Below are 15,171 nucleotides of genomic sequence, written 5' to 3'. Positions count from 1 at the left end.
TGCCGAAGTAGTAAGTGGTTACATATTCTCATGACCACTGCTCCTTGTGCATTTTTCTAATTTATGGGTTGTGCTGAAGAAGATTCCAGCAAAAGAGTCAGATTATCCGGGATCTCTGTCCTACGTTGTTATATTCACTTACTACTTCGGCACCATGAAGCAACTTTAGCTGTCCCCGTCCCACATGTCCTGTCCCACCGCACAAGTTGGGAAATAGCTCTAGTTCCTCCTAGATCCCTTGCCCTCAACTGACAGCTTTTGAAAGGTCAAGGGTGGTCTAGGCAGTTCTTCTCCTGGCTCTGCAAAAGTTTTTTTTAGGGGGTTTCAGTTTGGAGAGTGGGGTGGTGATGAGCCAAGAATCCTTCTGCAGCTTGAATTTTAATCTGATCCAAAGAAGAATTCTTGGGGGTTTGCAATGCTTGTCTCTTCCTTTAGGTGAGAATTACTAGCCCAGGCTATGATACCTGGGGCCAAGTGTGGCATAATTCAGTGACATATCTAGTTGTAAACTATCTGTAGTCATAACAACAAGAAAGAAAGAAAGGTGTACAAGCCCAGTTCTGACACTTACTGGACCAGTGCTATCTGTGTTGAAGAGGACCAGCTATGCCTCCCTCCTTTCCACCACATACATAACGTAACATGAGTGACGGGGTCCTCATGGCAGCCCATACACACTGTCAAAAAAAGGGAAGAAATGACAACAGAAATGGTACACAGTTGTACCATTTCTGTTGTCATTTCTTCCCTTTTTTGACAGTGTGTTTAGGATTTTGTATGGAGCAGCTTGCAATGTGTCATGCATGCCAACCCTTTTATTGGGCCCATTTGGATTTGTGACTGAGTGCTGTCAGTTCACCTCCACCCACTCCTGGTTCAGCACCCCACTGTAAAGACATGAAAAGGAAAGGTACACAGTGTATGTCACTTTCCCAATGGGTCAGATCTAGTAGAATTAACCTGAGCCTTTGATGGGCAGATAGAAGTGAAAAAGGAAGTAGGATAGAGTGTCGCTTTTCCAACTTCCTCCTTCAGGTCTATGTACTTCTCAAGGGAGAAAAAGGCAATTGCTCTCATCGCCTTGTGACCAAGGGTACTGTGTGTGTGGAGGAGACTAAAAGGTTTTGTGGGTGCAAAGAGCATATCTCAAGAGCATGGCAGAAGTGAGGGTGGGTATGCCCTTTCTCCTCCATCACAGAATTTGCAGCACCTGCCCAATAAGCATTTCATAAGACTTCAGATTCCGTCTTAGGAGAGGAAAAATGAGGTTGAACCTACATATGTGAAGCTCCCACACAGGTGGCAGCTGAGGACAAACCCAAAAGCAAGCAGACAAAGAGGGACTTGAGGCTTTGCTGAATGCCGAGGGAACAGATTGCAACCTGTACGCGAAGAAGCACATCAGCTGCCTTTCCACCTGGCCATTATGCAAATCCACCAAAACCCTCTGAGTTTCCGTGTCCTCTTCTTCCCTTACCATCCCTTCCCTTTTATGCCACATCTGCTAGATTGTAAACCGTTCTGGCAGCCATTCTGCCTATTTCATCCTTCGCGCAGTACAAAATAGAATTTTTAAGTGCTTCATAAATAAGAAGAATGAGGAAAGCCTGTGGCAGGTTCAAGGGTTGACGGCAGCGCTGAGGACACCACCGTTCCTGGCCAGGATAGCTGTCTGCCGATGCAACTCGCAGCCTGGAGATAGTTTATGATCCTTAAGAGCAGCGAAGGCAGTATGAGAAAGACACCATTTCCTGTGATGGTGATGTTGTGCCTCCCTTCAAGCAGGCTGGCAGTTTTGAAGCTCCTACCAAACCTTGCATGGGACGTGGGTGGCGCTGTGGGTTAAACCACAGAGCCTAGGGCTTGCCAATCAGAAAGTCGGCAGTTCGAATCCCCGCAACGGGGTGAGCTCCCATTGCTCGGTCCCTGCTCCTGCCAACCTAGCAATTCGAAAGCACGTCAAAGTGCAAGTAGATAAATAGGTACCGCTCTGGCGGGAAGGTAAATGGCGTTTCCGTGCACTGCTCTGGTTCGCCAGAAGCGGCTTAGTCCTGCTGGCCACATGACCCGGAAGCTGTACGCCGGCTCCCTTGGCCAATAAAGCGAGATGAGCGCCACAACCCCAGAGTCGGCCACGACTGGACCTAATGGTCAGGGATCCCTTTACCTTTTTTACCAAACCTTGCAATGCAGGTTTCATTAGAAACAAGAGTGGGAAGGAAGACACATACCACAGGTGCCAACAGCAGTATCATTCCCTTCTCAACACCGCCATTGTCTCTAGCCACAGGTGCAAGAAAGCCATTTAAGAATGCAAGCGAGTAAGAAGAGCTTGGCTAGATCAGAACAAAAGTCTACTTATTCCAGCACCTTGTTCTCACAGATGCCTAGGGAAGTCTTTAAATAGGACCCAAATACAGCAGTGATTATCAGCAACTGGTATTCAGCTGCTGTGGTTCTCAGCAACTGGTACTCACACAACTGCCTGCAACACAACCTGCAACACAACCACCAAAGCTAGTAGCCACTAACAACCTTTTCCTCCATAAATTTGTCAAATTTGCCCTGAGAGCCATTCAAGTCCATAGTTTTCTTTGGGACCACTGTATGCAGGAAAAGGGATGAATATTGCCTCCCCCATACCACCCTCTCAATCCTGACCACCCCTACAATTTAGTGGGAAATGGGCATAGGGGGAAACAACAACAATGGCAGTGCAATTCTTTCAGCAAAGGTAATGGTTAAAATGAATCCCAGACCACAGAAAAGGAAATAGCTAGGACATTCTATGGAAGTCACAGCCAGACAGAACAGCAGTGGGCTGTGCACAACTGGGGAAAATGCAGGGTTTTTTGTTTGTTTGTTTTTTTAAAGTCAAATTCTGAAAGCTGAAAAAGGAAGTCACAAGAGGGAGACGCTGATGATGCTTTGCAGCTGCCATGTAAAATGCTAACCCCACAGGCCTAGTGAGCACAGCAACTCTTCATGGCATAACTGCCCCAATGAGACAGTTGTGGGGGCTGAAGGTCTCCACCTTCCCACAGTTGCCTAAGCTTCCACCTCCTCGGGTCCAAGCAATCTGAGACTATGCTGGGGTGCCTGTCTCTGCACCTCCCTCTTCATACCTCTTCTGGTCCTGGGGGAGAAGAGCTTGTTGAAGCAGGAGAGGGATACACCTTGGCTTTTCACGAGCCTGACTCGTCTCTGTCTCTTGGCCCTCCTCCTCCTCCTCTCCAGCCTCTTCTGCCTCTGAGCCTGGACTGCTCTCTACCTCAGCCTCTTCCTGCCCACTAAACCCTGTTACCTCTTCAGCTTCTGACACCTCTTATTCCCAGTCTTCTCCTTTTGACCACTCACCATCGTCCCACCACCACTCCTCTACATTCAGCCAGTCCATGACATCACGTCACTCACCTGCTTTCCTCTAGAGATTCAACCTGGATAGAATATGCCCTTGAAATGTAGCAATACATCTTGGCTGCCTAGACAGAGGGGGTGGTATGTCTGGCTGCAGCTGCTGGGGCGATAGCTACTACAGATATATGGGCACCAGAAAGCTGGGGGAAAGTTCCCCTCCCCTCCCCTGATATACCTAGATGTGCATCCACATAAAACCTCATTATCCTGACCAAGCAGGAGACTATGAAGCAACCACTAAGGGGATATACAAATTGGCACGCTTGAACGGCTTCCCCAAATAAGCAAAGCGAGATGAATGGGCATCGTATATCATTTTAGAATATTAGCCTGGATAAGGTGCTTGGATGTCATCCATTTCTGCATATCAACACAGGCAATGAAACCATCAAACGGTCCTTTTGGGACCTCCCTAGACTTGCAAAGTCCATCTGCAGTCACAGCTCATGAATACAAAATGGTGCCTGCCCATCCATCCAGGGGAATATTTAGTTAGTGGGATTGCATTTCAGGTTCATTTGGGCGAAATGTTAGGTTTAATTAAAATATTACTTTCTCCAGCTCCTGCTGCACCTGGGATCACATCCAAGGCTTCTTGTAGCTGAAGCAATGGGAGCTTCAGGCGACCCTTGACGGGGGTAACGTATGGCAGCCTCACACTTTTCAGTATTGAATTTTACTCAATGAGGCCACATATCCATTACCAAGTGCCTCTGATGGCAAGGACATAGAAACAGAGATTTTTTTTGTCTGCATTGTGGCTCCCACATGAAAACACAGGTCCTGCTAGCCCTGCACTGTTGGATGCAGATCAAGAGTTCTGAAAGCGGCAAGGACAGAGTTCTGTGCAAATGGGCTCTCAGAATTGCTCCACTGTGCTTTTTAGGTAGAAAAACTGGGGCAGAAGGGCACCATCTGCATAACAAAAACTACAGCAGAGATATCAACCTTTTCAAAAGTTCATGGCTTGGCTTTTGAAAAGCAGGGGGTCCACAGCTACCATATTTTTCACTCCATAAGACGCACTTTCCCCCTCCTAAAAAGTAAGGGGAAATGTGTGTGCATCTTATGGAGTGAATGCAGGCGTGAGGCTCTGCTCAGCGTTCCCTTTAAAAAGCCACGCCTAGCGTGTGCGCGGCTCTTGGGGGCTTTTCCGCGAGGTGGGAGAAGGGACTGACAGGCTGCTCTCTGTCCCTTACCCCACCTCCCAGAAAAGCCAGCAAGAGCCGCTGCCAGGCTCTGCTCAGCGCTCCTTTGTAAGGGCTCCTTTTCATCCCTCATCCCGCTTTGCTGGGAAGCCAGCAGAAAAGGCACTCCACAGCTATCGCTCTTGCTCTGCTGGCTTCTCAGCGAAGCGGGAGGAGGGATGGAAGGGTTTAAAGCAAGAAAAGCGAGAGCAACTTACATGCTCTGCGCAGATTTTTTTTTTCTTGCTTTCCCCCTTTAAAAAGTAGGTGCGTCTTATGGTCGGGTGCGTGTCTTATGGATAGAAAAATACGTTAATTAAGAACCGCTGCCATAGGTGATCAAACCTTGGGGAAGGGATGTAGCTCAGTGGTAGGGTATCTGGTTGCCTTGTATAGGGTCCCAGGTTCAATCCCTAGGTCTTCTGTCAATCCTTGAAAAGCTACTGCCAATCAGTGTGGACAATACTGACCTAGGTTGACCGATGGTGCTTCCTGTATAACTAAGGGCAGCTTTGACAGGCATTGCCGGAATAAGTCGCCTGGGCTTGCTACAGCCTATTACACCCCCAGGAGCATTTTTTCTCCAACAGAAACATGACTATCAGAAACAATGAGACAGTTCCCTCGTTGTTGCTGAAGCTGTGGTTTCGTTCCTCATTATCCTACAGAAAGAAAAGCCCCGAGAGCGCCGAAGTTTCTGCATCCACAGCTAAAAATGGGAGCAGCATTCCCAGCAGTGGGAGCCCAAAGAGAGAGGGAAGCGTATAATCAAGAAAAATAACTGCGGGGAAAGATAAACTTATTTTAATTACCTTCAGAATTATACAGGGATTTGCTCTGGTGTACATTATAATCCCGTTGCTTTGCAGAGTCCGCAGACGCAGCGCCAACTTGAATTCCTCCTTCTTGCTATTTTCGGAAACCCGGTATTTGATGTAACTATTCCCAGCAAAGCTAAGGGAAGTGTGTCCTGAAAAAACCATTTGGAGAAGAGGCAAAAATAGAGAGACAATCCATATATATATATATATAGAGAGAGAGAGAGATAATCTTTTTACATTTTGAAATAAGACTTGGGAGATTATCCTACCGCTTGCCAAAGGGGGGGGGGGGAGTTAATTAAGGAAGATGCACGGCTAACAAGGCTGATAAGGGAGAATATTTTTTAAAAAAAGAAGAGCCCATCTTCTGATAGATTAAAAACTTGTCCCTCTTGTACAAGCACCTTACGTTAAGGAAGATTAATTCACTAATAAGGGGGAAAATGTTGTTTCTCGATAGGAATTACTACCATGCATAAAATGCAATCGGGTCTATTTGTGGTGAACAAACCAGATAACAATTTTTATTATTATTTTAGCGCTGGTACACGGGGGAAGCCCTGTACAACTTGTGTTCTGCCAAGCTAAATACAGCCTACCAGCCATGTGTTCTCATGGACTTTTGTTAACCTGGTGCCCTCCGAATAGATTTGGACTAAAACTCCCATCAGCCCCAGCAAAAACGCTGCATTTGCAAAGTCTGGGCGACTCAAGAACCAGCTTGGAAAAGCAGTAAAGCTCATTGCTGCCCCAACCCTCTTTTCACCCGCATTGAACTTCTACAACCAAGATGGTTTGGGTGATACCTGATGGTGCGACAGAACAGAGCGTGTACCTGAGCACTCCCCGAGCTTTCCAGGAGGGCATTGGCAGATGAATGGCCTCCGGTTGATTTCGTAGCCCACGCATTGCATATCTCCGGGACAGGGCTTCTCTGTGCAGGGGTCACTGGAACCTGGACACAATCCTCCTGTTGCAAATTGAGAGGAAAACAGATATTGTGGCTCGAGGACCCGAACCCCGCGCAGTGGAATGAAACACAAGGACACGTGATATAAGGTTAATGGGCAAGAAAAGGCCACAACTTTATTGATTACAGCAAGTGAAAAGGTATTGGCTTAGGCATTGGATTACGTCAGCTGACTCCACCCACTTGGAGAGGGGTGAGTCTAAAAAACAAAGGGGGGTTTATTCACCAGTAGGTGGAGCCTGTTGATGCTAATCCAACTATAAGCTCTCCCCTGATGTCACCGAGGGTCGTGCCATGGCCTCCCGCCAAGCAGGCATCGGACAGAATACACGACCGCCGGATTCCTTTAACGGAATACCCAAAAAGTGAAGGCGCAGGCGATGGCCACACCTAGCCCTTCGACACCACAACACATTATTCCAATGCCTAAGCTACCCACCAATACCACGAAAGTTGTGACGATTGCTACGAGGTAGGCGAAAAAACCAAAAAGCCTAATGCCAAATGGAAAAATTCCTACCAGGCCCCCCCCCCCCCGGACAACCAGGGCGACCAACCTACGGCCCATAGCAAGGCCAAAAGAAAACTGAAAACACAGCTTGCAAATCTCATTCTATCCAAAACTCAGCCCAAATGGAAGGACTTTTTTTTTTTTGCGAATACTTTCGAGTCCCAAGAAATATGGTTCCTTTCAGAGATCTTTCAGGGAGGATTGTGCCAGTCTGCATTGTGGCTCCCCCCCCCCCAAAAAAAAGCCACTAATTCTGAGTGACAGCAATTATTTCTTGCCCTCACTCTGAACTGGTGCTGCCATCCAGCTGAGTCTGAAGCTATGGGGCACCGTCACAAAGCCAAATATGACTGATAAGATGGAAGCATTATATCAGCATATTGGCTATGTGATCACTGATACCATGTGGTTGTCAAGAATATGGAATTTTGAGGAGAAAAGGCTCTGAACCATTAGCTGATCAAGGCTGTAAACTAAGAAAAACAGCACAAAAGTATGTGTGGAGGGCATTGTGGAACCTTGAAAGTTCTGTTTTCAAAACAACCACGGTCTCCTGCAAAATTTTGGCTGCAATTCTCCTTCTAACCATAGCTTGATCCACAGTTAAATGCGTTTGTCTGTCTGTTTATCTGGCTAGAATATCTAAACATGGTATGTGCATGTGTGGTATCTTAAAACAAATTCGGGAAGAACAACAACTCCTTCCTGTTGCAATTATAGCAATCTCTGTTAGTCTCAGCCAAATCAGGATTCTCTGACCATCTCATTTATTTGGCTCCCAATTCTTATTTACAGTGTTTAAAGGACACAGTGAACTTGTACGGGGGCAAACACTCCTTGTAGTTATCACAGACCGTGAGTCCCTAATGCACTTCACCACAAGGGAAGCATGGTGTTGCTCGAGGCATAGCTCCAATTACTTTGCATCGTAGAAACAGAAAAATTATTACTGTAGGCTTCTAAGTGGACACGGCCTGCCTACAAATACGGCAGCAACCATAAATGCCTGTGCTTGATCTACAGTGCATTGCGGTCAATTTAATCTTTCCGGGCGCTCCTCTCACTTTGTCAAATATTTGCTTGCGAGGTCTTGAAAGAATAAAACAGCTCAAAGGGCCCTGCCTTGCCACCGCCGTGCAAAACGATGCATGGAAATTCTTATAAACAATGTACAGTGCTGGGCGCAGTATGGGAATATACGAGCCACAGTGGAAAATCTTATAACAAGCTTGGTCTTAAGTTCATGGCACTGTGTAGGACACCTTCACATTATGGAGGCTTGCATCATAACAACAAAAAGCCTTGACAAGCAAGCTGTCCAGCCAGAGGATGAATCTGAAATGGAAAATGACCAACATGCTGTCTCCTCCCATTGAGTATATACAGTGGTACCTCTGGTTGCGAACGGGATCTGTTCCAGAGGCCCGTTCGTTTGCAACATGAAAAGAGCGCAACCTGAAGCGCCGTATCTGCACAGGTGCATGACGCAATTGACGCTTGTGCGCATGTGCGATGCACGATTTAGCGCTTGTGCGCATGCAGCGAAACCCAGAAGTAACCCTTTCCGGTACTTCCGGGTCGCCGCGGGACGTAACCTGAAAGAATGTAACATGAAGCAAACGTAACATGAGGTATGACTGTACTCACCTTCCATTGCCCCAAATAATATTAATCTTCACCCCTCTTTTGTGTTTAGAGTTAGCCATCGTGGGGCCAAATCACCAGTTCAGGAGACCATATTTGGCTCAGGTGATGCCAGTGGCAGGTAGGGCTGCCAGCCTGCTCTTGTGTCTACAGCACAGAGGGAGGCAACCTGTGGCCATTCAGGTGTTTCTAGACTACAACTCCCATCATCCTTCACCACTGGCCATCCAGGGGGGCTCATGGGTGTTGGAACCCATGGCATCTGGAAGGCCACAGGTTCTCCACACCTGCTGTTAAACCGTCTTGAGTTGCAAAAAATCAGCAGGTGAAGCTTTTCATACCTTGAGCACATAGCACGGCAGTCACAGAATCATTTATCCTGTTATTTCACATTCTCATTTCAAGGTTCTTTTCTTCCTATCCTGCTTGCTTCTTTTAAACACCACCAGCAGCACATGGTTAAAAATCATGGCTTCTCTTTCAGGGCTGGAGGAAATCCTTATTCTCGCTATTTTGTTGTTTTTATGTGTATTTTAAAATGCGTGGATGACTTGGCTGCAGTGATATAAGGCTCTGCTAAAAATTGCAGAGCAGTTGAAATAGTATCTTCCGGAGTTCCCAATTGTCCATCTGATTCCACTGGCTCTTTCAATGTATCTATGTATCGCCTAGGCACTTGCGCAGAGATCTGTATGCACAGGTTATTTGTCCTCAGAACACAATTAAATTTTATGTCATGTCAGGCGATAATTTTCAACAAGCCTCTCCGCGGCTGACAGATAGACAAGTCACTTGGGCAAAAAAGCTGCAGGACTCATGAATATACATAAGCTTGTTGGAAGACAACCCTGCTGAGAGTTTGGAACAAGGCACCGCATGTTTTCACAACCTTTTAACCTCTGGTGAAATCTCTGACACCAAGCAATAAAATCAATACACAGCCTTGTAATCAATCTTTGCCATGTTTCGGCTGATTCCCGCTCTAGGCAGAATAAACTCCCCATGAAGCCCAAAGACATGTGGGAAGAAGCTTATAATTTAATGCGACAGGCCTGCATGACCCAGCAAGCCAAACACAGCTCGCCAGTCATGCACTAGGGCATTCCGGGCCTAGGCAGGCAGCACAAACAGCAGTGTGTGGGTGTGTGATGTCAAACTCTTGCTGGGCTTTCACTCACAGCTCATGGGCTGTGTTCTGTTTGATGAGGCACAAGGTGTGTGGGCCTGAGCTACAAAGTTCATATAAACTGACAGGTGCGCAGGCAAACTGTCTCAGGTAATCTCTGTGATGGCAGAGGCCTTCAGATCCTACGGTAACAAGACCCCAAGTGAACCACAACCCTCCACACTAGCTAAAAAACACCCCAAAGAAACTCACCGATGCTTTGGCTGAACTACAAGTGGGTCATAAACCCTCAAGCAGCCAGAGATGCACATGGGTATTTCACAAAGGCGTGTGACTGAAAAGGTTTCTGTAGTTGGATGAGATGTTCAAGGTGGCTATTTTCTGACACTTTCATGATGAGCCTCCCAATTCTCCAAGGAAGCAAATGACATTTAGGTTGCTGAACTGAGTCAACACGAAACAAAGATCCATTTATCAGCTGCCCAGCAGCAGACATACCCATTGTCAGGAGCTACCAGGGCTGGAACCATGAACTTTAGGATGAGTGGCGAGCCACTAAGGTAGAACTGTTCCCAGGGCTGTGATGTCTTGTAGGCGGCAGAGCAGGGTTTCCCAAACTTGGGTCTCCAGCTATTTCTGGACTGCAACACCCATCATTCCTAGCTATCAGGACCAGTGGTCAGCAATGATAGGAACTGTACTCCAAAAACAGCTACAGACCCAAGTTTGGGAGCCCAGGCTGTAGAGCAACCCTGCCTAGATAGGCAGCTTATTGGCCTCCCCTAAACTGGCAGGGGCTATAACATGTGCTGAACGAATATAATAAATAAAGTCTGCATCCAAAATGTGTGCTCTGCTGCCGGGTTGGATATACATTTGGGCTCTTTTCGGCAAGCTAGTCCCAGCTTGTGCACAACGAGCTGGTGCTAGGATGAGATCGCAGAACCATAGCTGTCAACTTACAGATTTGAAAATAAGGGACCAGCAGCCTCAAAAATAAGGGATCAGCAGCCAAAATAAGGGATTTTGCTATTGTAAAGAGTTGCATACATTGGTAGGATTGACAGATGCTGTCAATCTGGCATGAGGCAGTTGCGGCGCGGCCGCTGAAGCACCACCCTTCTGCGTCCCTCCCCATCCCCTCCTCTTCCTCCTCCCTCAGGCTGCCTCCTCAGCTGCCGCCTCCGGGCTCATGGGCGAGAGTCTCTCTCCCTCCCCCTCCCTCTCTCAGGTGGGGAAGGGCCGATGGAACTCCTTGCACCAGGACGACGGCGCCAGCGTACTCTCTCTCGCGCGCGGCGGCGAACCCCGAGCCGCTGCTTCCCTCCCGAGCCGGGAGAGCATGAAGCCTGGGAAATTTAAGGGACATCATCAATAATGGACAACAGTGGGACACGGCACTGGGATAAGGGAGTTTCCCGCCAAATAAGGGACGGTTGACAGCTATGCGCAGAACTAGGGTTTCATTAAATCAGCCGTTACCCCGTGCCTCTGCCACGACTGCAGCACTGTGGCAAAAGCAATAGGGCACCTAAGTGTAAATGCCAGGAGCCACAACTGCTAGTGCTATCGTGTGCTTCTTCCAATTCTTTTCTTATTTTTAACCGTCAAGAGGCGTTCTCCGCCAAGCAACTGGGGCCACATCGGATGGCTCCATCCCATTCTGCCAATACTGTGATGCCGCTCCCGCTCTGGCACTGATGCCTAGTCCTTGCACAAAGCCACTATTCAGCGCAAGCCAGCGTTCCCATCAAACTGTAAGAGCGGTCCTGACAGATAAACTACAGGCATTTCAACTTTTTATTCAAGCTTCTGTAGGTGAATTTTATAGCTGTCACAAAACTTTTAAAATATTGAAGCTCTGGAGAGGGTTCTTTATGTCTGCCTTTGTGGATATAAGGGCCCCAAGCTACAAATCTTGTCTTATTGCCTTGCTCCTGGCTAACATGCATTTTCAGGGTGATTTCACAATGGCAGGGACCAAAAGCCACTAAAGCACTCACCAGGACATTATCCACCTTTGGGGATTTATAGCCCAGGCTTGAGTCTCTGCTCTGAAGTCCAGCATATCCTCCCCACCTCCCCCACTGTTCTTTGTTTCTTCCCGCAAATTAGAACCAACAAATATACAATCTCTAGGCAACCCCAAAATAAACAGATGACACTCCCCTGCGGGAACAGGAAGAGGACTGTTCTTCTGGACTACAGATATAAAGCAGAGGGTCAGCCAATGTATCAAGTCTCTTTAATATGATGGGATGGATCCATCTGATTTTAGAAATGAATAAATGTGACAATTAGTTGGAGAGCATCTTGGATTGGAGAGGTGAGAGGGTCAAATTCCTGTGTGGCCACAGAGCTCATCACACCCCAGTAGGCAAGTCACGATATCTCAGCTTAAGCTACCCCAAGGTCTGCTATGAGGTTAAGCTAGGATAAAAGAAGATGAGTGATATCGAATGAGTGGTCCTAGTCAGAGTAGACCCACTGACGTCAGTAGGTCTGCTCTGAGTAGGACTTGGCTGGCTGTCACTCAATTTTATTTATTGGGATGGAATCTTTAGTAGGGTTAGGGTCTGGCAAAATAAGGCCCAGATATAACTCATTTATTTTTTATTTTATTGCTTTGCTTTTAAGTTTGTCCACCAATCTACACATATTTATGTTTGACTGCTGCGCATATTTTTATGTGTTTGGAAAATGAAATTAAATTCAAATATCAAATGGGAATATATGCAGGTTGCAAATGTGTCCCTAAAACCTTTGAGCTAGTACAATGAGCTGGAATGAGAAGATGGACTTCCTTTCCATCTAAGGCTGCCATGGCAAAATACCAGAATCAGTGTTCAATCCTGAGACTACTTGCAGATTTAGGTGTTGTCTTTTTGACATCTTTTCCATGGTGGTGATCACTATGGTCACCACCAACTGAACAAGCAAGTGGTTCATCTGAGTGATCCATCAGAATCATCATTTATTACTTATACCCCACCCTTTGACTGGGTTGCCTCAGCCATTCTGAGTGTCTTCCAACATAACAAAAACACAGCAATCTAGCTAGAACTGGAGCAACTCTGGAAAACGTCACCTTTGCTAGTAAGGAAATGGCTGCCTGGCAACATGGTGATGACTCCATGGATCCCTTTTCCTGGATTTACATGGATATGCATTAACACTCAACTGGGCAGTGCAGAATCCACCCACCATCGTGGATACATACTGGTGTGTAAGCAAATGCTATTATCATGATGGCAGCATCTACATGGTGCCAAAACTGGTGTGGCTGCTACATCACCCAAAGGTAGATCACTCCTGGCTCAGTACGTCAACTGTTCTTTGCACGCCACGCCATGTCAGAGCTGGTGCAATACAGTGGGGTGAGCTGTAAACTCCCTGCACAAAATCTCAGCTCAGCCCCAAATATTCACATTGACGATAAGATGGAGAAAGCCAATACTACTGATCCATGCTGCTGCGCTGTTGTGAGGATTACTAAGGCAGTCTACACAAAGTGCTCTGAACACCTAGGAAGTGCCTTTTGCTAAACATTATTATTAAGAGATTTGGCTATTATGTCATGTGCAGACACAGCCTACCAGCAGGAACAGGAACACCAATCACTTTTCAAAACTGGATGCTTATTATTAGATTACTGGAGTTGTAGCGGAGTGTAAGGTTCAAGCTACTGATTGCTTCTTTCAGAGTGTCAAGCTAGAAAATAAGACTAGAAAACCCAAAGCACTGCTTTCTCCCCCTGCCCTAGCCCCGGTTGCATCTTATATTTTATTTTCCAGACAGGAAAACTAACTGCTGTCATGCTTTAGAGTGACATTCTGTCAATGCTAATACTGACTTGTGGCAACTGGTATTTAAACTATATTGTATACTGTGTTACGGTGTCAGCAAAGTTCCTGAACGGTTACATCAATGTCACATTACTGACTCCTTAGTTTCCACCACCATGAATTCTCCCTTCTAACTATGGCTCTCAGAATTGTTGGTGGGAGAAGAAAACTCTTAAGCACCAAAACTGTAAGTCTCTAAAGAAGAGGCTGTGGAGCCTGTGACCCAATTTTGTTGGGACTCGAACTTGCAATTGCTTCAGTCAGCATGATCAGGAATGATGGGACCTGAAAGTCTAATGACATCTGGAGAGCAACATTAAACAATACCATAACTAGAAAATACTATATGGGTTGCCTGGGTATGAGGCATGCCCGTAAGTGGGGTAGGTGGGAACTACGTATCGGATATGGAAGAAAAAATGATTAAGAAAAGGTCTTGCGTTTCACCATTAATCACTGGTTGAAAAGGATTATAACCAACAGCAATGATGTGCAAGATCCGCAGGATTTAATTGCTTCTGGTTAGATGAACACATTTTAAGTCACATTTTGTTTACTTCTGTGGATGTAGGCGAAAACTCTGCCTTATGGACATTAACATTACCAGAGAGGGGAAACAAACACACTGGACCCAGTCTCACTGAGGCAGCTGGCTGGGTAAACATGCTTCTGAAAAAATTTCATTACAGTCAGTGGGATTAGTTCAGAAGACTTAAAAATTAAACTTTATGGATTGTAGCCTAAAGATTTGGACAGAACCACCTACGTATCTGGATGCTGTCCAACCTGAATCAAAGTTCCAAACCCCTGGAGATGCCCAAACCCTTGCTTTCCTGTCTTTCGGACTATGTGGTGTTTTGATAACTCAGTTTGCTAATCAAGGTAAACTAGGTAAAACTGCTGCACAGCTGGCCTGAATAAATAGTGAATAACCATGGCATCTGCCAGTGGGAATAGCATTCCTAGTAAAATACAAATTTCAAGAATGTTGCTTGCTTCTGCTCCAGCTTTCTTGAGCTGCAAGCTGACCATTTATTTATCAGACCTGTAGCCTTGGATTTATACACTCACCTGAAAGCCATAGGGGGATAAGAAATTGCATGTACAGTGGTACCTCGGGTTAAGTACTTAATTCGTTCCGGAGGTCCGTACTTAACCTGAAACTGTTCTTAACCTGAAGCACCACTTTAGCTAATGGGGCCTCTCGCTGCCGCCGCAGCACGATTTCTGTTCTCATTCTGAAGCAAAGTTCTTAACCTGAAGCAATATTTCTGGGTTAGCGGAGTCTGTAACCTGAAGCGTATGTAACCTGAGCGTATGTAACCTGAGGTACCACTGTAGGTGAGTGCATGGAATTCCATTCAGGTGAGTGAGCAAGGTAATAATGCACAGACCCAAAGCCCACCTAGTCCAGCATCCTGCCAACCACATGCCTATGGGAAGCCCACAAACAGGATCTGAGTGCAACGACACTCTCTCCAGTTGTGATTTGCAGCCACTAGTATTCAGAAGTGTGGTTGGGAAGGAGCACTCCATCCTTCCGCTGTGTCCAGCATGGAAATCGAGTGGGCTGTCAGAGGAGAGAAGCTCTCTTCTCCATGCCCAGCACAGAAATACAGTGGTACCTCGGGTTAAGAACTTAATTCGTTC

The 15,171-nt window shown here is 46.5% G+C and overlaps 1 protein-coding gene across 10 annotated transcripts in view; it reads right to left on the bottom strand.

Annotated features, from left to right (window-relative positions):
* Positions 1–15,171, bottom strand: part of FAT3 (FAT atypical cadherin 3) — a 459,497-nt gene that overhangs the window by 28,803 nt on the left and 415,523 nt on the right. For all 10 annotated transcript variants that reach the window (XM_079973210.1, XM_079973209.1, XM_079973212.1 and 7 more), the window contains 2 exons: positions 6,261–6,395; positions 5,417–5,574 (listed from right to left, as the gene is read on the bottom strand). In XM_079973210.1, coding sequence (XP_079829336.1) covers positions 5,417–5,574; positions 6,261–6,395 — 293 coding nt within the window. The remainder of the gene's footprint in view (positions 1–5,416; positions 5,575–6,260; positions 6,396–15,171) is intronic.

This window comes from Podarcis cretensis (assembly GCF_951804945.1).
Source record: "Podarcis cretensis genome assembly, chromosome: 4".
Lineage (NCBI taxonomy): Eukaryota > Metazoa > Chordata > Lepidosauria > Squamata > Lacertidae > Podarcis > Podarcis cretensis.
This window is presented reverse-complemented; position numbering and strand designations above follow the sequence as displayed.